This window comes from Hippoglossus hippoglossus, chromosome 10, assembly GCF_009819705.1.
Source record: "Hippoglossus hippoglossus isolate fHipHip1 chromosome 10, fHipHip1.pri, whole genome shotgun sequence".
Lineage (NCBI taxonomy): Eukaryota > Metazoa > Chordata > Actinopteri > Pleuronectiformes > Pleuronectidae > Hippoglossus > Hippoglossus hippoglossus.
In genome coordinates this window covers 13,404,500-13,428,489 of record NC_047160.1, presented here as the reverse complement: position 1 = coordinate 13,428,489, position 23,990 = coordinate 13,404,500, and the positions used below count along the sequence as shown (strand labels likewise).

Genomic DNA, 23,990 nt, shown 5'->3' with positions numbered 1-23,990 from the left:
ATAAGCCCAGGGCGGACAGAAGTGCAATTGATGCTGCGTGTGGCTGAACACATCAACAAATTTACAATATTTACAACATTGATTAGGAGAAACAGTCTTAGCATAATGGAAAGGTTTGTCGATGTTTAAAATATTTATACATAAGAAATTGTCTGATAGAGATGAGGGGAGCAGCAATGACAATTGAAATGGAGTTATTGTCAGTAATCGTAGAATATATGAGTAGGTATATAGGAGTCTTGTTGTAATCATAGTCCATGATCAGCTGCCACCACCATCACGATCCATCACCACTATCAGCCCATTCAAAGCACTTGTTACAATCTTTAATTATATTTTATTTGTATAAACACCTCATCACAACATACATCGTCTCTATGAACTTCTCAAGGATGAGACCTGACCATATCAGACCTGACGATATCACAGAGAAACTGAACAGTCCACATGGTGAGCTAACATTCAGTACAAGTGGAGAAAAAAACTAACTCTCAAGTTTCAGAGAGAAAACTGTAGTGAGGGCACAGAGAGGCTGAGCAGCCATTTACCTCAACTCAAGTAAGCTGAAAGTACAGAAATAAAAGGAGAAGACCTGGAACAGCCATGTAAGTGTTGCATTCAAGCGCTGACAGGTAACAGTACAATAATAGTGATACTAATAGAATCATTATAACAGCAGCAATGATAGCGGCATCAATTATTAATAGTAACTATTATAATAATAATAAATAGGCTTGTTTTTACTTAATTAACATAAGATTTAAATTGATTGTAATAATTTAATCAAATATTTAATTAGTCTGAATCTACAGTGATTCACACATCACATTAAAAGAAGCCACTTAGTTTGAATTTTAGTTTATTTTAAGATTTGTTCAAAAAATTACTACCAAAAATGTATTAACTTTATTCATACAGTTTCCTTAATTATCTAAGGGCATTGATAACATTTGTAAAAGTGAAACTCAAACATTTCCACCAACTGTAACCAGCAAACCCATTAAATGTGCCATATAATATTAAATACATAACAGGAGAACTATTGCAAATCAGACAGTGATTGAAACATAATCTCCTCAATATTGTGAAGCATTTGATTCACCTCACAGGTGTAGTTCCATGTCCGGCCTTGCGGGGGCAGTAACGCTGCACGTCGATGACGTTGTCAGAAAAACAAGGAAGTGAGCGGCAGCAGCAGCAGGATGGTTGTCAACTGGGGAAAGTAGATGTTCGCTGATGGTCGATTATCTTCCACGTGTAAGGTGAGTTCATGCACAACAAACATTTCAATGTACTGAACCGTTAGAATGTGTCCACGTCCTGGACCGAGCTAAAGGGAAGTTCGCTCGTGTTAGCCTCGGTAACAGTTAGCTCGGTTAGCTTCACACCATTAACGGTCTCATGTACACAACGTGCGGCTGAGTTCGTTAAAATGTTGCTAATGCTAATTACAACATGTGCTACAATAGCCTGCAGCGTAACCATAGAAACTAACAGGGTGCTATCTTAAACATGCCTCACATTCACACAGGTTACAGACACCCAATGAGAACAGTGGAGGTGTTTACGGTTGTTTAACACAAGTCAGTATTATCAACTTCAGTGAGTTGTGTGGTGTCTCTTTAGTAATTAGATCTGTTTTTAAATAGGAATCTAAGTGTCACATTGATGTTTTAATGAAAATCTCTCACACACAGTTACGTAACACACACACGTGGAGTTTTTATTGTTAAAAGCAGTTTATGTACCACTATGAGATGGAGAGAAAATATCATGAATTATGTGGTGAATACATTATGACTATTTCTTTAATTATCAGGTAAAATGCATACATTTTTTGAAATGTCATCAGTTGTAGTTGCAGAGATGTAAATATTGCATGTATTCATGTGTCCAGAAGGAAATCCAACATGAGATGAAACCATTTTTTATGTCAATCCACTTGACTTCAGTATCAATATTTTATATCGGGATTGCAGCTATAATGTCAATCTAGAGCATGTAACAGGAACTTAAAATTATATCTGTACATAAAGCTCTTCAATGGCATCATAACGCATGCATTTACATTAAGTTTCTTATTTTACCAGCTAATGAGCTCCACTGCGGAAATGAAGGCAGCAGAGAAGGAGTGTTCAGATGTGCAGGGGGCTGCAGCTGCTGCAGCTGCTGCAGCAGAGGAACCAGGCGTTTCTGGACACAAGCAGACTTCGACAAAGCCGACTTGGTCTTTGCTAGAGGAAGCTGGCCAAATGAAAACAGAAGGAAATGCTTTCTACAGGGAGAAGAACATTCGTTCGGCCATCGGCCGTTATCACCGCGCACTCCTGATCCTCCGAGGCCTCGACTCTGACGTGATGGCTCGCGTCAAAGATTTTGGACCCAAGACACCTGCTCTCACACCAGAACAGGATACTTTACTGAGAAACACGCAAGTGGACTGCTACAACAACTTAGCTGGTAGATAAAACTTCATAACTTGCAAAGTGGAAAGAGCACTAGAATATCCAACTCAAGTGGAAATACTGCTATTTCACATAATCGATCTCATATTGTTTGTGGTAGCTTCTCATAATAAGGAAGTAGTTTCCTGTAGTTACTAGTTTTGTAAGGAGTCTTTCGTATCATTTCTACTCTGCAGTTTAGTACAGTAGTATATAGTCTTATATTTTATATACTTGTATGTACGTATCTATCTTTTTCAGCCTGTTTGCTGCAGAGAGAGAGTGTTGACTTTGCTCGTGTGCAGGAGTACAGCCTGCGGGTGCTGCAGTGGCGACCAGGCAATGTCAAAGCACTGTACAGGGCAGGAGTAGCCACTCTGGAGATGGGAGATGCAGTGATGGCCAAACAGTATCTCATCCAGGCCGGCAGAGAACAACCTAATGGTAAGAAAAGAGCCAGCACATCGGAATCATCCACAGCAGGCTGGTGTCTTAAAATAAAAAATTCTTGAAATATTATTTTTTAAATCAATTTTGCCTTTTGGCACCACAGTGATATGTTTTAAGTGTTATGCCATATCTTTGCCATGATAATTGGACAAGCCATTCTTTGGCTATTTTAGCCTTTTTTGTATGTTGACTACTTTAGTAACCAGTTACTTTTAGATTTTACTCATTTTACTCAGAGAGTGTAAATTAAACAAATTAAACAATCTGATTACTTGCACCGCGGATCATTCGAGGGAGAGAGGAGACAGGTGGTGGAGAAGTCAACTCCGCCACTGATGTTGGGTCTGGGCTGGGCCTTTAAGGGCTGGGACATTTGTAACCAGCACCGCAGCATTTTTCTCAACAAAAAACCCCAATAGATATCTTCGCTTTTAATTACCTGTATGTTTTAAGGTTGCAGAGGAGTACAGATAGAAGTAGCACTCTGAAGCCCTGCATTAAAGAAATAGGAGAATATGCTTTTCTTTCTTGCCAAGGGTGAGCTGAGAAGATAAATACCACTCTCTTAAGTGTGTGTGGCTCAGTATAAATACTGGAAAAGGGGGAAACAACCAGGTCAGCTCTGTCAAAAGTAACAAATGCCTCTTTTACACAAAAATCCAATTAAATGTTCGATGTCACAAAGGCCCCATAAACTGAGGAGCTCCCTCGCCTTGCTGTCTTGCCAAATAAATGTATTCTGCCAGATGTCACGTTTCCATCACTGCCGATAGGAGCCAGAGCCGATTAAAACCTGTGTCTACTGCAGTCATTTGACCCGGGAGTTAATCCGTTACCATTGCAGACAAAAGCCAGATGTTGGGGGGGTTACTGGGTTTTTCTATCAGTGGAAAAGGGGCTAAAGTCAGCCTATCAGTATTTCACCCATTAAACAAAAGTGTTAGAACTTGAAATGTCTGCGTTAGCGGTCTTGCGGACAGAATATTTGAGGCTCTGCAAAGTCGGAGCTGAAAATGATCAAATTCAATGCAAACTGTAATAAATTCACTGCACTAATTCATCGCTGTCAGTTCATTAAGTTTTTCCATGTCCTTGATTTTCACTCAAGGACATTTAGCTCTATAAAGTAATTGCTTTGTAAATCAAATCCATTCATTTAATTGATCATTTAACACCTCTCACACAATCCTGCTGATCCTCTCTCTAAACCTTCTCCCAAATGTTTTTTCTGTCTCAGATGCTAATGTGAAGAAGCAGCTGCACAGGGCTGAGGAGAAACTGAATCGGGAGCTACAAAAAGAGAAGGCCATGTATCGAGGCATGTTTTCCTCTGGTCTGAAGAGCAGCTCCGAAGAAGGGGTTAACCAAACCAACGGAGCTGGGGACGGAGTTTAGTCGGACAGCCAACCCGTGACAAACAACTCAACCTTAGAAAGACTGCTGATCACAAACCAACTGGAGAATGATCACATGTCCTAAAACACTAGTTCTACTGAATCTCCTAGATATTTGAGGTGAGCTCAGTAACACAGTGACGTTATACAGAATACTGGTCTGTATGAAAGTAAAGATGTCACTGCTGAAAATAGAAAGGACAGGAATGTTAGTTTCCTAGCAACATGGAAACAGACCTTTTTTTCCCCAAAAGAGCGAGTTTGGATATTTCACAGAAACGTGAGACTCTTCATGTACTACTCAGTGTTCTGATAGTGAGTCATGATCGCAATTGTCTGGTCAGTTGTGTGAATGTTAATTTTCCAAGTAAAATATTTTTTTATAAATTATGTCCAAGCTTGGTTGTCTTTTTTTCCCCGAACATATAATGTAGGTGGATTTCAGGGACAGCACAGATTTTAATGATATTTTATTAATCATAAGCCATAAGAAGCCACATTTTGTCTCAAATAACTCATGAGTATTTTGAATCATTCAATATTTATTTGAAAATCCTGAGCACAATATCAAGTTAAAGAGTATTTGCTTGGTTTTGGTCTTTGTCTGGCCAATATGATTGTACTTCAGAGGGAATTATACCTATAGACAAAGAGGAATATCACGTTCTCACAATAGCTTTGAACAATGAACAAGTCACAGAGCAGCATGCAGAGGGGGAGTGTACACATACACATTCATACTCATGGTTATAGGGGATTTAAGCATATGTACTGGAGCTGATATGAGTTCATATTAAATATTCTTTTCATGAGGCTACTATTAAAGCACAAACAAATCCCAGAATATTGTTACTGTTGAAATGTCAAATCCTTTTAGCCAGCATACACATGATAGAGGTTTGTAGTTCTTTGCATCACCTACAAAGAATTCTTCACATATACAGAAAGTTTTCATCACTGACATTTCTTTGTTGGCCATGGGACCAATCCATTTTGTAGCTTTTTTGGTGGCTATTAAAATGGCTTTGTCAATAAAAATGTACAAAAACTTCACTGGAATCAATGCTGTGAACCAAGAACAATATCAGCACGTAATACAGACTCTTATGTGCCTGAGAGTGACTTCCATCATGGTGGTGAATGAAAGGACCGGCATATATTTTTATTACAGAACCACTTAATCTGTATAATTAATTACAAACATTGAAGTTTGAAGACTAAACATGATGGAGCTTCCTTTTACATGGAATGCAATGGCAGCCATCACTGGTGGTTTGAGCACAACACATGGAAGAATCATCTACTGTCATAATTATTTATTGTACAAATGTCATTTCTTGGATGGCTTCCGTTTGAGACTCAGAGACCTCATGGAGCCAAACACTCTCCTCCCCAAGTCCCTCAGTGACCGAGAGCGCTGGAGGGGCATGCTTGGAGGAGGGGATGGAGAAAAGGAAGGGGAGGAGAGAGGGGAGAGCGAGTGGCTGCTGCCCTCTAGGCTCTGAGAGCGAGAAAGGTTAAAGAGGCTGGCAGTGGAGGACAGGCGTTTGTCGACCTCCTTTTCTCTCAGCAGTCGGATCCCTTCGTCTCTGTGGCCCATGCCCCCTTGTCCCACGTCTAATGAGGAGACCCAGTGTGGACGCTTCACGGGCTCCTCACCGTGATTACGAGGCACCAGCAAACCTTGGGACTCACTCCTGAACAAAGCCCTTCTGGAAAGCCTGAGGCTGGAGCTGCATCTCTCCCCGTCTTCTTTCCCCCTCTTCTTTGAGAACATGGGTGAGTTGTCTACTTTTGGCCTCTTGTCGTTCCTGCTGGATGAAGCCTTTGCCTTACGGTTCTCCCTTCTCCAGCTTCCAATGCTGTTCCTCCTCCATCCGTAGCCGTACTCAGCTCTGTCCATCTCCTCCCTGGTTTTGTCTGACTCTTTGCCCCAGAGGCGTCCTTCAAAACCCCTCCAGAGTTTGTTGGATGTCTTTCTTGGTGTCTGAGCAGCTGTTTGCTCCTTTTCCTCCTCCTCACCCCAAACAGAGCTGTAGTCCTCTCTCTTGGCGTAGCTGCTTACTGTGGCTGCCCTGATCAACTTATGAGAGGAATGCTTTCCTCTGTAAAGCCCATCTCCCTCTGCCCTCTTCCACCCACCACTACCTCCACTTCCTCCACCACTATGCCGAAGTGATCCACTTCGTGTTTGATTGCTGCTGTGCTCTGAAGGAGAAGTCCTCGTATTGGTGTGGGGCAGGGAGCACTGGAAGGGTGCGTCCCGACGGAAAACAGAGAGTGGGGTGCCACCCAAGGGGGAGGGCTGGAGAGGCCGGGGAGGGGAGCGACCCCTGGTAGTGGGGCGGGAGGCAGGGGAGGAGGCTGTGGAAGAGGGAAGGTCGGATGGGGAAGGGATCTGCTGGTAGTGGCAGTGTGAGGAGTAGTGGGGAGAGGGAATGTGGATGGACTGGTAAGGGTGTATGGGGCTGCTGGAGTGTGAGAGAGGAGGGGTGAGACTCGACTGAGACTGAGGTGAATGGGTGACACTGAGGGAGAGCTGTATCGGTCTCTGGGGATTCAGGTTGTTCTGTCTAGTATAGTCATGCGACTGATCTGCCTGGGACGTCAGGTGAGATTTACTGTGACCCTTCACGTCTCCTGCAGTATCTGTTTGGAAGCATTCAATATCAAGCTCCACACCTTGTTCCATCAGTCCAACCACCACAGCCCTGGACAGGCCAGAGAGGCGGGAGATCTCTTCCACCATGGCGGAGTCTTCGCTTAACTTGGGACTGGAGCTGGACTCTTGGATCAAGCTGCTACGCTGAGACCCAGGAGCTGATGCAGCATTTGTACCAAACATTGATGGTCCAGCCTCGGGTGGAGCACCACTGCTCCAGTCTAATGAGCGACAGAAGGATGACGACCCATATCCCGAACTGGGTCCAGACGCTGAAGTGACCTCCAGGGAGCTGCGGTGACTCAGGCTGCTCGGACAAGTTGAAATGCGAGGGCGAGCTCTTAGTGCTGGGGCGGGTGTAACAGAGGAGAGCGATGAAGTGGAGGCAGTGGGAGCTGTAGTAAAGTCAGCTCTCAACACTCCACAACTGCCATTTTTGGAATTGTCCACGGGTACTCGGCCAGAATTTAAACCGGTGGCCAGGTTCAAGTTAAGGTTGAGATGCAGATTTATATTCAAGTCCTCTCCAGTTGCTGAAGGAAGGTTACCCAGGTTAATTGAGTTCCTGGTGGCCTTTTTCCCAGCAGAGCTGAGGCCCACTCTGGCTGAGTTTCCCAACAGTGACTTACACGGAGTGATGCTGCCTCCTGGGATTGTGGACGTTGTACTGCGGCTCTCAAAAGCAGAAAGAGACAGGGTGGAACCATGAATTTTACCAGGAGTGCAAAGGCCCCTGTGTATGACCGGACCAGCGGTGGCAGCTGAGGAGAGGTCAGAGGTGGAGGAGGTGACCCGACCGTGGTACTGATGAGCCAGGCGAGAGATGTACTGCTCCAGCTGGGTGACGGAGGCCAGGGCGGCGGTCTGCTGAGGCAGAGCTGGGTCAGTGTTGGACTCCAGTGGTTCATCAAGTTGGGTCATCTCCGGATTCAGAGAGGAGGATTGCTCCTGGCTCTGGGATGTGAAGAGGGGGCTCTGGAGGGCGACAGCATGCAGGGGGCTGGGGTAGGGGTAAACCTCTTTGTTCCGACGGGACACCAGGTCAGTGCAGTAACGAGGGTCCAGCTGGGGCTTCAGATGAAGGGAGGAGGCTGAAGAAGAGGAAACAGGGTCAAGAAGTGGGAGGAGGGAAACAATCAAGGAATAGCTGAGTCCTGAGCAGAGGTCAGACAGAAAGCTCAGACCAGTCGCTTCAAGGTCACTTGGTCCTGTAAGAGACAAGAGAAGGACATTTCAGATATTATTTTTATTTTAAATTATCATCTTAATAAATAATAAACCTAGTTGTTGTCCTTCTGTCTGCATGGGTTTTCTGCAGGGTTTCTGGTTTTCTCCCACAGTCCAAAGACATGCAGATTGGGGTTGGGTTAATTGGAGACTATGAATTGACCGTAGGTATGAATGGGAAAGTGGATGGTTGTTTGTCTGCGTGTCAGCCAACACCCCACAACGTTACTGAATAAGAGGTGCAGATAATGGATGGATGGGATTCCCTAAATACATATCCAGCTACTCCCATACATAAGACTTCCACTGCTTTGAACTGTCTTCTCTTGTTCTTTACGAACCAGCTTCAGCCGTGTACTGAAAATTGTAGTTATTTAAAAGGATTTAAAAGACAAGGCTCACCTGAGACCGGGGTCGTTTCTGAGGGTTCTCCATCTCCCTGGCTTTTTTGCAGTGCAGGCTGCTCCTGCTTCTGCGCGGCACCTTCTGACCACAGGATGTCAGTGTTGCCTGTGGATGGAGGAAGCTGCTCCCACAGTGTCAGAGGTCTGGTCGGTGGCACTGGTGGCGCTGGTCCTCCCTGAGCGGCATCACTGGACACAGAGTAGCAAGAGTCTGACAGAGAGCTCCCGCTCACTGAATAGAAACCTTGACGAAAAGGGAGGAAAATTTATTAAGTGAGAACATCCAATAATTTTTCCAAATTTCTCATATAGACACTAATGATGTGCTGACCTCTTTGGTTGTTTATTTGCGTTATCATTAAAGAATCTCTAAATTAGGAATTGTACTCAGTCCTTGGTGGATTGCTATTTTTTCATGTGGGCTGTTCACATGGGCCTCTGTTGTCAAGGTAACTAAGTTTTAAACTATCTGTTCTGTCTGGTGGGTCTTTACTGAGAGGAATGTTGTCGGTACAGACAGTGTTTAGTTTGGACGTGTATAAAAAGAAATGGGGGAGTTGGTGAGGCCAGTATAACCTTGCCAAATAATGACATCATCTACAGAAACTAAAACTTTACTAACATCAATTCCAGGAGAAAGACACCAAAGTGCAGGATCCACTGTAACTACCTCCAATGTTGGTAGTTGCAAAGATATCTGAGTTTAAAAATTTTTTAGATTTGTAAGAATAACACATTTTAACCTATGAAAACAACTGCAAAACAAAAAATTCTGAAATATTGGATTTCGTGTTTTTAGGTTCTTGATAACTTTTTAGGTAGACCCTAAAAGAAAGTCAAGATAATAAAATAAAAAAGACGGATCGTATGAGTGCACAGCAGAGAGAGAAATGTCTGTGTTGGGTGTTGAGACATATGGACCCAAGTTACAATGAGACTGGATAAGAGTTTGGCAACACAGGCTGAAAAGTTGACAGCGAGAAAGAAGCTGAATGAGTCAGTGCCAAGTCACAAAGAGTGCAAGTAAACAAAAGTATAAAGAGAGTTGTTAATGTTTAATGGGACTTCTCTTACACAGGGTGCGTGTGTGTCTCAACAGAAGGTTTCACACTCTGTTGGTTATCATATAGCTCAGGGTTGTTATCACACCCTGTCCAACCGTTTTTGGCCCCTGAACAAACATTTTTTACCTGAACTAGGTCTGGAGTCACTGTCCAGGTGGACCACACCACTGGGGTCTGGTGTTGGGGGAGAGAGCAGGTCAGAGGGAGCGTCCCAGGACAGAGTGGACCAGCGTGAATTACTTCCCCTTGCAGATGAGGAGTGGACTGTCCCATCTGCTGAATTACTGCCGCAGTCTTCTGGGCTGCTCTGACAGGGCAATACCGTTATATCAGAAGGAGAAGGAGCCTGGAAAAAGAATGTGATACGTCATGACTGGGCAGCACTGACAACATTTTATATTACAGTATCTTTCACCAAAATATCCAAATTGTGTGACATGACTTCATGTACAGTATATACAACATATTTATCTGAAAAGGAAAAAAAACTATCAAATAAGGTCCAGAACCATTTAAGATATTAGAGCCATAAAAAAATATTACAGTAACAATTGTAATATAGTTTGACATTTGGTCACATTTAGTGCAGTAGGTTTAACGACAGGAATCACACACTCTGACACACATTACAGGGCTTCTTGGCCAAAATGAAATTTCATCCCCGTGGAAGATTTTCACTTTAACGAGCATATAAATGATCTCATAATGAAAGTGGCTGCACTTGTGACAGTACTTTCCATCTCTTAATTTATCTCATAAAAATCAGGGTGATGTACACAAATGTTAGAACTCGACTGATTTATCAGTTGGCCGATGATATCAGTTGATATAAGCGTTAAACAGCGTTTGTTTGACAATATGCGCTGATATGACAACCTATTTTGGGAAAAAACAAAGCAGACAACAGGTGGATTTGTTTGCATTTTACATTTGTACGTTACTTAACCTTTTTTACTACTTTCAAATTTTATATATTTGGCTGTATTTGTGTTTCCTTGAATTTATAGTTATTTCAAATAAAGTTTGTGGTTAAACTGTAAAACATCAAGCCTCAATTATATTTCTTTGTCATGATGTTTGCCAATCAATCATTGACAATTGAATTTTTTAATATATACCAGCCTATATATATGTCATTTATTACTGTGCAATACTGGTATCAGCACTAGGGCAGACATTATTGTAGGTAATGTTCTGAATATCTCTGGGATAATTTTGACAATATGTTTCAAATCAGAATAGTGTGATAAATTGGTGCAAAATCACATAAAAACGATCTACATGTTGAACAGGGAGACCACCATGCTTATATAACCACATGTTATCTAATTGCTAAAATCCCATAACTTAAGTCACATGATAACAAATCAAACCATCTCCAAAAGTGAAAGTAGAGGAAAATCTCCCAAAATATCAATATTATATTTTCTAAGTTTAAACTAATGGGTATTAAATAGAAGTAGTAGAGAAAAGGCCACAACATTAAATGTACGTTTAGTTACTTTTCACCACAGACAATAAGGCCACAGCTTCTTGGAGAGACACAATTAGACCCGTGTGAAAGGACATGGAGCGTGGTGTGCCCCATGGCATCATTTACCAGACCCACACCGGTGACGTCCCTCCACGCTTACCGGAACCGTCAGGAAAGAGGTCCCACACACAATAACAACAATCACTTCACCAGGTTAGCAATGTGCCTCAATTTCCCAGATTAACAAAGGCTTGTTAGAGTAACCCCTCTCCCCACCTCCTCCTCCAGTCATCCTCTAAATCCCCTGACCCACCCCGGCAGGACGGCAAGAGCCCCTGCATTAGACTGATGGGGTCCAGACAACAGAGACACTGTGAGTGGCACTGATCAATCCTCTTGTTACTGCGGAAACAAAACAGGTAGTGAGTCACGGCTGGGGGAGAGGAGGGGGATTCAGGGGATAATGGGAGGGAGACAGATGACGTAACAAAGAGCAGCCGGGGCGGCAGAAGGGAAGGGGGAAGGAAGAGAAGTGGGAGGAAGAGTTGTAGACTTTGACTTGTCTCAGGCTTATCTCAACTCTGGAAGATTAGGAGCCTTCCCCTCACTCCTGTACCCTCTTTTCCTTTTTAATTTGTATTTTTCTGTGATGAAGCCTCAGTGGGTGACCAAAAACGAGCGCAAGGGACGAAAAAAGAGACTGTGAAGTAAGAGTGAGTCACTGACTAAGTGAAGGCGGTAAGGGCTGGGAGGGAGGGAGGGACATTTGGGTGAGCGGTTGCCGGGTGAGAGAGAAGGGCATCTTGAAGGACCCCCACCTCCCCCACACTCCCCTTGACAAATAATCCCCCTCCCACCACTTCTGTAATATCCTTCGAGCCAGCCGCCCCCTGCTCACCATAGCTACAGCTGCTCGCTCTCCAACTCTCGCTCGCTTCTCCTCCCACACAGAACCACCGCAGCACAACAGGCCCGGCAGAAATATTTAACTCATCCTGAGCCTGAACTCGTACCAATCCAGTCTTGTTTTGACTCTCGCTCACATTTATTTCTATCGTCTGTTCTGCTGCTATGAATCCCACTTTTAGATTCCTCTTCCTACTGCCACAAAAGTCTGCATATTTGTCATTCTGCACTTGTGTAGGCCTCAACTTTAGTTTCCCCCATCATTTCTTAAATTATGTTGATTTAAAGATATGAACTAACCATTTCTAAAGTCCCTTGAGTGTGCAAACATCTGGAAGAAATATCTCCCGACCCTTTTTTCTGACACAAACCTCTAATTGTCTATGATATCTGTAACAGTATAATGCACATTAGAGGGTATAATGTTACACAGAGTCCAGTGAAAAGAAACTAGTAACTATAAGTCGTGGAGAAAAAGTCACAATATGTCCATCTGAAATGTGGAGAGGAAGCATAAAGCAAAAGAAAATGCTAACTAAACTAATATACCTCAGTACTTGTATAGTTAATATTTACCACTAACAATAAGGCAAAAACTCCTTTGAAACACAAAAGATGATTAAATATATGAATGAACCCTTCATCCCTTTTTCTACATCTTTATTTTATCTGTAAACAGCATTAATGCGCACAGCACATTAGGGGGTATAATGTTACACACACACAGACCAGTGCATAACCAAATCATAGGTGGGTGACAGACAGGAAGGTGGGGGTCTGTAATATGATATCCCTTCATGTGAGGGGGAAGCACAGCCTCTCCTTAACAATATGTATGGGTCGATTGGATAATAATGAAAGAGTGATGGCGGCTCCACAACAGAGCACCTCCGATTAAGGGCGTTATGTCACTACAGCGAGACGAATCGCAGCGGTTGCCATGTTGAGGCAGAATAATTTGGTCGGACAGCGTAGGATGGAGCGAGTGTTTGGTGAGAAGCACTTGCTCGTTCTACACAGCATGGTATTTATTGTTTCATGCATTATTAATGTGCTATTGAAATTTGATCAGCCCACTTGGTGCATCTCAAGCTCCATCACCATGAATTGATGCTCTCCACCTTTGCCCAAACATTCAGGTGGATCTTCCAAAGCGTCAATGCTGCAGACTTTTTTTTTTCTTCTTTCGGTGAGATCAGAAGGATCCTGAGGCTAAAAAAAAAAAAACACAGACAAAAGCTTTGTCACTCCACAAGTCAAGGTAATGACTCCCCATGTAAGATGATGCTTTCCAAGACTAAACCTAATTTGAAGACAGGCTGCCTCAGTAAACACACACACACACACACACACACACACACACACACACACACACACACACACACACACACACACACACACACACACACACACACACACACACATGTCTCATCACTTTGAGGAACTAATAAGATTATCAAAATACTTGCCAATACATTTTCTATCCATCAAACAACTGACTAATTGTTGCAGCTTTATTATATGTGAATTATAAGAAGCTCTTCTAACTCCAAATTGACCATTTGCGTCAATGTGAGTGCGAATGATTGTCTATCTCTGCATTTTGTGATCGGCAGGTGAACTGTCCATCGTGCACTCTGCCTTTCACCCAATGTCAAATGGGATTTGCTCCAGGCCCCCCCCCCACACCCCTCAAAGGATAAGCAGTATAGAAAATGGATGATAAGAAGCTCTTCTACTTTTGCCCCTCCTGTCCTCTGTGAGTTTTATTCAGTGAAGAGAATTTTTAAACACCGAGTGGCAATTCACCGACTTGGCCTTGACACACATTCTGAGGCAAGAATAGTTGCTGATAAACATATTACACACTGAGAATTCAACTCCTATTTGACTTTATACAATATATTCGAAATATATCATTTGGAAATCAGACATCGCTCAGACTCCATCGAGAAAACTTAAAAGATAGGATGTGCAAGTTGTTGAAACACGTTATATCTTCTTCACGTGCTGACAGCCGTATTGCCATGCAATAGAACTTGCAGGACCGTAACAAACACCAACCAATCATTCGGTACAAATGGAATGATTGGTCGGTGTACCTGTCGGTCTCTAGTCCACCTGCCTACCGGTGCGCCCCCGGCCCATGAGTCTATAAAAGCTGTAGAGCCATACACCACTGAAGCAAAGACGATAGCCAGAAGTTAGCGAGTGAGTCGGCTTCTCCCAGTTGTCAGGCAGTGCACGTTCATGTGTTTTTGGGACGTAGCTTTGACGAGAGAGCAGATGGGGGTAGGATGTATCGTTTGCATAATTTCAAAGTGTAGCCTGCTCTCGCCAGCTTTCCGCTCGTTACCAACCCCAGCTTTAAGTAGTTATGATATATTATATGCAAATCAAATGCATTCTCTTCAAACAAACAATACCGATAACCTGAAACCTGCATGCCTCACAAACGCTGGAAACCATCACAGGGTTGAAACCATGAACGAGTCATTATAAATTGCATTTTTCCATCACAGATGACGCCACACAGCCATAATCCCAACACGCCAAATATGGATCAGCACAGTGATGACTTCTGCTCTCTCTCTCTCTCCCTCCCTCTGCTAAAAGTTGAATCATATTTCAAGTGTTTAATTCCAAAACAATCTGGTGTTAAAGTAGAATGCATCATGTTATGAGTCACCTAATTCTCAGCTTCCAAAATAGTTTATATTTCTGAAAGCAGAGCAATCTGCTTTTTTAAAGCAACTTTCAATAAATTTCAGGTGAAATGAATATGTGTGTGTGGATGAAACCAACCGTAAATAAAAACAACAGATTTCCAACCACTTTCACATGTTCTCTCTCGAACTGCTGCAGTGTTTTATCTAGATGTGGTCACGCGTGCAACAAAGACAACAATTTGTGTATTTATTTATGTATTGTGTATTTGTGTTTGTTGTGTTTTTGTGTTGGCGGAGGCCGGCACGGGGCAAAGGGCAGACTGCCAGCCTCGCTCGGCCACACCGGCAGCTCCCTTCAGAGGTGAGAATGAGCAATGCTGCTCGGCCTCTCCACAGGATCTCTCAGCACCCAGGGGGGGGAACTACAGTGGAGACGTTGGTGGGTGGGCGGTGAGGAAGGCAGCACGTTATGAGCCACACTTCCATGCAGATGCCCTCGCTCAGATGGGACCGCAACTTCTGTCCCTGCACCGGTGAACATCGATTTTACTATTTCAAGTCGTTCTCTCTAGATAAAATATACTGTCCTGCAAAAACGTCCTCGGCTGCGGTGTTGGCTAAAACAGGACATGCATTAATGTGCTGCAGGCTGCTGACTCATGCCACTCATTGGTATCGAGCACACACAGTCACAGTGTAATAACACTCTGTGCAAAGTGACCGTGATAAAGTAACTGTTGCTTCATGTGGATTACAATTAGATGTTATTGATGGAGCCAAACATTTATTGCAACACACAGAAAACTCCCAGATCACGAACACAACGTGCCAATCTGGAAATGATCCAGAGATAATCCAAGAGAGACTGACTCATTAGAAACAACACACACGCCACTACAGCTCTCTGCACTGTTTGCAATGCAGAGAAACAAACTGCTCAGTCCACAGGAAAAACGTGTTTCTGAACCCGCTGCATATCACTGCGTCTTTACTTTCTGCTCATGAGTGACTGTAATGCTGGAAGAGGATCATTTTCTGCAAGGTGCTGTCCTCAATCGTTTGTCTTTGCCGCAAATCCTCACATTATAGCGGTGCCAAGAAGTCTCTGCCTGCTTGAAAGGTCTCTTTAATGATTCTATAAAATTCTATTTGTATTGTGTCAAATCACAACACACATCATCTCAAGGCACTTTTTCATGGTAAGGTCGAAACCTTTCAATTTTATAGAGAAACCCAACCGTTCCCACAACAAACATTGTTGTTGACTGTGGAAAGAAAAAAAATCCATGATTCATCCATGCCGTGAGAAACTCACTTAGAACAACACAAAGCTGTCATGCCACTGGTGTGTATCATCTGGGAACGACCCACAGACAGACTCTTGGTGCATCACCTTGAATTTTCACTTTACAGGGGAAAAAGTTAATTCCTGCAGAGATATGACGTCACACAACCACGTCAAACTATTTCGGGTGATTTCACCAAAGGACAAAGGTTCATTAAATAAATAAATCCCAAACCTAAAGATATTTAGTTTACTATCACACAAGAGATAGATACAAATCCTCATATTACAACTATAGAGAATATTAAAAGTATAATATAAAAAGGAAACTTACCTTTTTGATAAATTAAAGGCTGATAACTAAAACAGTTTTTCTATTAAATCAATCAAATAATGAATCACCTGTGGTTCAGTGTTTTCTTTCTAATGCCCGGTTTAGGCTTCATTATATATCTGTATTACTTCTCCTCAGGAGAATATGTTTTAGTTTACATTTGTTTGTCTGTAAGCAGGATTATGCTTATAACTGCTGGACGTACTTTCACAAAACCTGTTGGAAGGATGTGGTACGGGTCGGGGCAGAACCATCATGTTTTGGATCTGGTCCAGTGCACGATCTGGACGTTTTTTGACATTTTCACCCATTTCCCAGAGAATAATTGATGGATCTTTATGAACAAAATCTTACTTAGGGGGCTGATATTTATGAGTGTGTGAAATTTGGTGTAGATCCAAATATGGCCGATCTGGATCTAGTGAATTTAAATGTTTCATAAGGGGACTGTTGGGTCTTGGCAGAGGCATGTGCCCTACTGAGCGCCATTCTAGTTTCTCTATTCAGTCCTATACCGTATTTTCTAAGTTTGCATCTTGTTGACTTTACAGGTTCAATTTTAGTTCACGTTCAGTAATAATGGAGCGGAGCGACTGCAGTCTCGGTCTCCAGGCCTCGGGATGGGACCTGCTCACATCCTGTCCTCCTATATTACAACCCACATTCCCCACATTCTCATCACAAAGAGACCTGCATATCCATTTCAGGACAAGGCTGGGAAATGGGTTTCTTTTTACTGGTGAGCCTGGGATCACACATCTAACTAAAGGTCACCCTCACACTGGGGCATCCAGGATTTCACAGCAAAGAGATCAAAACTGCACTTTTAGCTCGGGAGATGAGAGCCCGGCTTCACATTTTGAATTCAAACCGGGTGCCAAAGTGACCTTTCCAGCTGATGAGCAGAGCTTACTGGCCAGAGCCAAACAATGCAGCAGTGTCTGGTTGCTGGGTGGTTGTATTAGTATCTACACTTGATTACAACGCAGGCTGTGTCCCATCCCATCCTCCTGTGTAACCTTGAGGCAGGGCGCCGGGCCAGGCAGCCTGGAGCTGGTCCTGGTTCCCTGACCTCAATGACATTTGCTCCATGTGACGGTCACACGCTGCCGCTGTGTGTAATGACCGGGCTGCATGCTCGGATGGTCCCTGGCACCATCTCAACCAATTGGGTATTCAGCTCTGGGCACAGCCATGCGCCACCAGGCAGCGATAAAATCTGTCTACCGAGCCGCAGAGGGACCGGCTTGTTGGCAGATCACCGGCACCCAGGCTTCCATATTTAACAATCTCGTTATGTAGCCTGGAGAACCGGGCTACGAGCTGACAGACGCACGGACTGACTGACCTGTTGCCGGCGGGATGTGGCAGAGCCGTGCTCGGCGTCCGAGGCGGCGCACTCCGGGGTTCCCTCCTCCACCTCCGGCCGTCGCTCCTCGTCGTTGGCGGCAGCATCGGCGGAGGCTCGGTCCTCCAGAGCGACTTCCACCATCTCCAGGTGTTTGCACCTGAGCAGCTCCAGCTCCAGCACCCCGGCAAGCGTCGCTTTCAGGCGCTCGCCAATGCGGACGCGCTCGGTGCCCGACCAGAGCGAGTTCACGCAGCTGCGGCGGCCGGCCATCCTCGTCGAGGTGCCGGCAGGCGGAGCGGGGGCGCACCGCTGACCACCGTCCGTGGAATGGAATGGAGGAGAGGGGTGAACGGGCTAAGGTCCAACCTCAGGTGGAGCAGCACAGGTGCGGAGCAGCAACATGGTGGTCACACAAATTAACGACATTAGTGAAAACACAACCCCGACCGTCTGTAACGTGCCATGCAGCCACGGCTTCACGCAGCCCCGCGGACTGGAACAAGCCTGGAACCGATGAATCCAGCGTGAAGGACCATGAACGAACCGCGGCTCACATCAACCCTGGTCCCCCGGGCTTCTGATGACATAGTCCCGCTAATGTCACTTCCCAGCTCCGGTGGAGGCTCCACGTTGCCGGGCTCAGTGCGCTGCGTCTCCCGGTGCGAGTGAGACAATACCACGGAGCGACTGATGGAGGCGATCACGTTACATGTGGGAGCAGGCGGCGGGGGGAGGAGCCTCTGCTGCGGTCCTGCACGCTGATTGGTCGCTGAAGTTTTTCGAATGGAGGCTCGGGAAGAAAAATCCCTGAAGATCATGGAGCAGAGAACAAACAGTTCAGAGCAGGAGAGAAACTCTATTCACTTTATATCTAATCTCACTGTGTGTATCGATCTACTGTCAGTCTGTCATTATATGAGCTTTTATACAATTCTGTAGAAATACAATGTTGAGATTATCTCTTATAATGATCTCTTATTTCATTTTAATTATTAAAATATTACACATGTACATACATTTATTGCTATGGGCGATGTGTAGTGTTTTGATATTTGTTTTTATTATGACGTCTATCTTATATTTCAATGTTTTGATTATGATGTGCAGTTAATAGAGTATTAATAGAGTATTAATTAAGTTTTAAATTCACTTTTTCTGCTTTTTGTTTTTGGTGATCCCGTGTCTATGATCATTGTTAAAAGCACTGAAATAAAATGTATTATTATTATTATTATCATATTTTTCGTCTTTTTTTTTACACAGTTTCCTTTGGAAAGGACTTAATGCATAAGCTTGAGAAGTGCTACAAAAATGTAATATATTATAAAGTAGTATAATATGACAATAAAATAATAAGAGTGCCTCGGCCCACCCACACAGGCCTTTATCCGCAGGATAGACCCCGTGTGACTAGATGGAGGTGGAGGTGTCCTGGGAATGATGTCATCCCACCAAACTCTGCACTAATGAGAATAACAACAGGCTTAACCCCGCCCTAAAAGGGATCTTACAACACAATCAACTGGCTGAGGGAGACGTCAATCAAACTATAATTAAAAGAGGTTTAATTAATGAACACAAGTTCAAACCTGTGAGGTTGGAATATAATTAACATTTCACATGTCAATTGAAATATTGACATGTAATATTATATTATACACGAAATATTATACAACCAAATATCAAATAACAAACCTTTTCCATTTTCATTCAAAATGTCGGTTTTAATGTTTTTTTAATTTACAACATTATTATGTTTTTATAGATATACTTTCAAGATTCAAGATTCAAGACTTTATTTGTCATGTGCACAACAATTACATACAGCAGTCGCTGGCAATGAAGTTCTTGGCTCACAGGCTCCCTCTAACCATGCTCCAAAATATTTAGAAAGAGAACCACACAAGCAAAACAATTTTAATAGAATATAGAAACTAAAACAAATATATAAAATCAAATAAAACTAAAGTAATAAAATACTGTTAGAGGTAGTGCAAATTCATGTATCAATGTAATAAATCAATATTACATAAAATATAACATTGACAGTGTTCTAGGTTTCTACAGTAATACTGTGAATACTGAGCTTTTAACAACCTCTAATATTTTTACACCGTGTATGGAACGTCTAAATATTTCATCCCCCACTGCCTGCAGGGAAAGTCTGTCTGTGGTAACAGGTTTATAAAGGGACCAGTGGCATCATAATAAGGTAGAGTTCCTACAGGATATCATTTCACTTATACTGATGCAGGCCATAGTATCCGTCATGAGGAGGCTGCACTTCTAATCAGATAATTCAAGCCTGAACCTCTTGTCAGTCTGTCATGATTTACTGCAGGGAGCCATTGTTAATGATGTTAGTAACATTCAATCTCTGCTGTGACGTAGACCTATTAGTCACACAAACATTTTTATCATTAGTAACCTGAGATGACACTGTCTTCTGCAGGAAATCTATGTCAAACATCTTTAACCTATGTTACTTTAGTTTATATTGTGTTTGAAGTTGTGGTTGATCAAATCACCACAAAACTATACCTGACACACAGTAGATCTTGGGTGTCTGTTATTATTTATACAGTATGTGTGCGCATTATTCTCTTGTGTGCACCAGACTTTGAGGTGACAGGAAACACAAAGTGATGGAGGAAGTAATCAAAACGTACAAAGGTACAAACAAATCGACAAAAATGTCCTAAAGTAAAAGTATCACATTCAATTTTCACCTCAAGTAAAAGCAAGTACTTGCTTTTAAATATACTTAAAGTATTAAAAGAAAAAGTATTTGCCAAGTGCAGTGTATTCCTGAATGCAACTACTATATCAATAACTGTGCATATTTTGTTTAATACAAGAACAACACAGTTGTCATATTAATAAAGAATGCTACAGATGATGCTACTGAAATCACAATCCTGAGCAAAGATTAAGAGGAGTAGAAAATACAGATATTTCATGATATATGTTGTGGAGTAAAAGTAAAGAATACCCCAAAAATAAATCAACTATAAGTAAAGTGGAGATACATGAAATATTTAAGTAAGTAATAATAAGTACAGTAACTAAGTAAATATGATCTATTTTGTTACAACCCACCAGCCCAGACACCATCATTTATCTTGAGATTGAGATTCAAATTCTTTTTACATTACTTTAAACCTTAAGTATTTGAAACGAGACACTACTTTAATTTCGTAGACATAAGCTATATCGCTATATACTATAGCTATAATTACTCACTTGTTTCCTCTTATGAATGAAAAAAGTTTTAAAGACCTAAGGAGTATACAGCCTTCTGTTTGAGGAGAAAATATCAGCATGACTAATTCACAGAGGCAGTCAGAAGAAAGTAAAATATGACTTTAAGAATACTGTAGAACAGGTGAAGTGGTGCTACATTTCCTCCAGCAGAGGGCGATGTTCAACTACAAACTATAAACTATAAACTATAAATTACAAACTATAAACTATAAACTATAAACTACAAACTACAAATTATAAACTTTAAACTACAAACTACAAACTATAAACTATTAACTATTAACTATTAACTATAAACTATAAACTACAAATTACGAACTATAAATGACATAATGTAAACTACAAACTACAAACTACAAACTACAATTTACAAACTAGGGCTACGTTGTAGCACTAACGGGCCCGAGCACAGGCATTTTGAAGCCTGTTGCGGTTAGTGGAGAGAGCGATCAATGACCAAGCGCACGTCTCTGCGTTGCATGCATTTTGTGCACTGCGGCAAGGATAAACGCTTCACTTCCTGCCTCCGTCACGCGATGTCGATCCTTGCCTGCTAATTGCTCATTACGGTCCAGGCTATCAATTGCACATCACACTGTGAACATTTTATGTAAATCGAATGATAGTTGAAAAACAAAGCTTACTTCCTGTTCCCAGTAGGTGGCGCCATCACTATTATTACATACAGACTAATATATCTGTTCAAGTAGGGGCTCTGATGTAGCGTGAGCAATTTTGTGTCAAGTAGTATCAGTAGGTGGCGCTATGACCCTGAACTAATATTAATATATGGATGTGTTCAGGTCAGGATTGTGATCATAGGTCAGTAGTTCGGAGCCGGTTGGATACTGCAGGGTGGATTTACAAAGTACTTCCTGTTTCATGGCGAATCAGTAGGTGGCGCTATGACACTGAGGAAATATTAACACATAGAGCTGTTCAGGCTTGGACTCTAATCATGTGACAGAAGTTTGGTAGTGATAGGACTATGCACACTGGAGTTATGACAACATCGTGTCCTTTGGCGAAGGATGATCCTTCGCCGCACCACAATGTTGCCAGGGTTTGAGGAAATGTCACAATTCTGACCATGGTCCATTGACTTCTCTCAGCTCATTTGAGCTCTATATTGTTAAGCAGCCAGGAGCAGTGCATCAAAGTATAAAACATGTCACTTCCTGTAGCCAGCAGGTGGCGCTGTGTTTTTAAGCCATGATTTCTGTGTAGATGTCATCAGGCCGGGATTCTTGTCTTACATGTCTAGTTTGGACTCGATTGGACAAAATATGTCCGAGATACAGAACCTCATGTTTTGATGGCGTGTCATCAAAATGCTACGCCACGCCACGGTCACACCGTGTGATGAAATCATATATACCGAGGTAGTTTATATCTCCATCTTGTTGAGATGACATTCCCAGAAGTTGAAGTTGATCTGATGAAAGCCCTACGACAAGTTCGTCAAAGTAAAAATGTGGCAAATGGCCAAAATGGCCACTAAAGTCAAAATGGCGGGCTTCCTGTTTGGTCTAGCATATCTATCCAAGAGACCTTTTTGTTTGTCATGAAAAGACACATGGCCCTATCGATTTTTGTAGATGTCGGCCAATCGTAGTGCCGGGGCTGCACTTTAGGGGGCGCTAGTCAGTTATTTTGCCACGCCCATTCCTTAAAACCATATGAATATCTTCGGGGGGGGGGGGGGGGGGGCTGTTGATACACACATGTAGTTTGAGGGAGACTGAAGTATGAACACTGAAGTTACAGCAATTTCGTGTTTCACAACTTTGACGCCACGCCACTATTATGGCGTTTGACGAAAAGTCACAGTAATCTTATGCCTTCATTAACAATGTCTTGAGACCCAGTTGCCACAGTTTGATATGGTTACATTAAGTGGATGAGGAGGAATACATCCAAGTGGAAGACATGCAAAAAACAAGATAACTAACTAACTAACTATGCTTTCACCGATCTTCACAAAAATCGTAGCCCAGGTGTATCATGACCAGACAAACAAAAAAGGTCAGAGGTGCAATTGGAAAAAACCAACAGGAAGCCCGCCATTTTGACTTTAGTGGCCATATTGGACATTTTCCACATTTTTACTTTGATGTACTTGTCCCAGGACTTTCATCAGATCAACTTGCATGCAACGCGGAGACGTGCGCTTGGTCATTGATCGCTCTCTCCACTAACCGCAACAGGCTTCAAAATGCCTGTGCTCGGGCCCGTTAGTGCTACAACGTAGCCCTAGTTTGACTTGCAATTCACCCAATCTGCCATTTTAACAACAGTTTGAGTTTTCACAGGAAAAGCATGTGTTACTGATAACATTAGATATGGCTCTGTTGTGTGTTAGTGTGCCAGGAAGCCATGGCAGTGTGACAGTGAAGCAGCGAAAACAACAGCAGGAACACCCAGAAGCTGAGGCAGCTGCATGAAATTCATTTTTTGGTCGCACATGTATGTGATGAATATCAAACCGTATTTTTAAAATGAAAAAGGGCATTGAAAGGTTCAAATCTAATAAAAAAAAATGCATTTTTGCAAGTTTTAAAACTAAGGTTTCATGCCTTGCATGGTGCTTTTTACAGTCTGAAAAAAATGTTATCTCTGAAAACATTATTTAGTATTAGAGTTTTCCATGTTTGAATTCTTGAAAAAATATAAATAACTCAAAACGGGTGCTCGTACGTTAGATAAAGAAATTCTGAAAGGTTTACACTTGAGTTTTTTTTTATTCATGTGAAACTTTGAGGACGTACACCTGCAATCCTATTGCGGTTTGTTGATTTCAGAGTTGAGTTTAAAGTTTTCAGTTTGAAAGTTTTTTAATTTTCCCACACGTTGTCACATGTGCTTTCCTTGCTCACTGGGTTGCGTTCTTATAAAGCCTAGTGGCACTTATAAAATGCAGTAAATGGGTGGATATTGAGTCAGCGGCTATGGTTTAGAGAGGGTCGTCCACTGAACAGAAAGTTGGTAGTTCGATCTCCATATCCTCAGTTTGCATTCCAAAGTTTCCTCGGGCAAGATGCTGACATACAGTATTCTACCTT

At 42.6% G+C, this 23,990-nt stretch overlaps 2 protein-coding genes across 3 annotated transcripts; one reads left to right on the top strand and one right to left on the bottom strand.

Annotated features, from left to right (window-relative positions):
• The first annotated feature begins 1,128 nt into the window (after positions 1-1,128).
• On the top strand, positions 1,129-4,678 carry ttc9c (tetratricopeptide repeat domain 9C). The gene is made up of 4 exons (XM_034598140.1): positions 1,129-1,262; positions 2,091-2,460; positions 2,706-2,888; positions 4,132-4,678. Exons 1-4 carry the CDS (start codon positions 1,227-1,229, stop codon positions 4,287-4,289), a joined length of 747 nt encoding a protein of 248 aa, XP_034454031.1. The 5' UTR covers positions 1,129-1,226; the 3' UTR covers positions 4,290-4,678.
• Positions 4,679-4,756: 78 nt separating this feature from the next.
• Positions 4,757-18,357, bottom strand: si:ch211-168f7.5. Of its 2 annotated transcripts, none has more exons than XM_034598137.1 (4): positions 17,662-18,357; positions 9,772-9,991; positions 8,580-8,825; positions 4,757-8,158 (listed from the first exon to the last, which is right to left on the bottom strand). In XM_034598137.1, exons 1-4 carry the CDS (start codon positions 17,932-17,934, stop codon positions 5,619-5,621), a joined length of 3,279 nt encoding a protein of 1,092 aa, XP_034454028.1. In that variant the 5' UTR covers positions 17,935-18,357; the 3' UTR covers positions 4,757-5,618. The 2 variants fall into 2 exon arrangements, with proteins under 2 accessions (XP_034454028.1, XP_034454029.1); XM_034598138.1 differs by having other exon boundaries at positions 4,757-8,041.
• Positions 18,358-23,990: the final 5,633 nt, after the last annotated feature.

What these genes read in the sequence shown, in the direction of transcription:
- si:ch211-168f7.5 (XM_034598137.1), bottom strand. Translation starts at nt 17,934, where the DNA reads ATGGCCGGCCGCCGCAGCTGCGTGAACTCGCTCTGGTCGGGCACCGAG. An exon ending in CCACATCCCGCCGGCAACAG is followed by an intron (nt 9,992 to 17,661) that starts GTCAGTCAGTCC and finishes TTCTTTTTCCAG; the next exon opens with GCTCCTTCTCCTTCTGATAT. An exon ending in TGACTCCAGACCTAGTTCAG is followed by an intron (nt 8,826 to 9,771) that starts GTAAAAAATGTT and finishes CTTTTCGTCAAG; the next exon opens with GTTTCTATTCAGTGAGCGGG.
- ttc9c (XM_034598140.1), top strand. Translation starts at nt 1,227, where the DNA reads ATGTTCGCTGATGGTCGATTATCTTCCACGTGTAAG. An exon ending in GATTATCTTCCACGTGTAAG is followed by an intron (nt 1,263 to 2,090) that starts GTGAGTTCATGC and finishes TTATTTTACCAG; the next exon opens with CTAATGAGCTCCACTGCGGA. An exon ending in CGGCAGAGAACAACCTAATG is followed by an intron (nt 2,889 to 4,131) that starts GTAAGAAAAGAG and finishes TTTCTGTCTCAG; the next exon opens with ATGCTAATGTGAAGAAGCAG.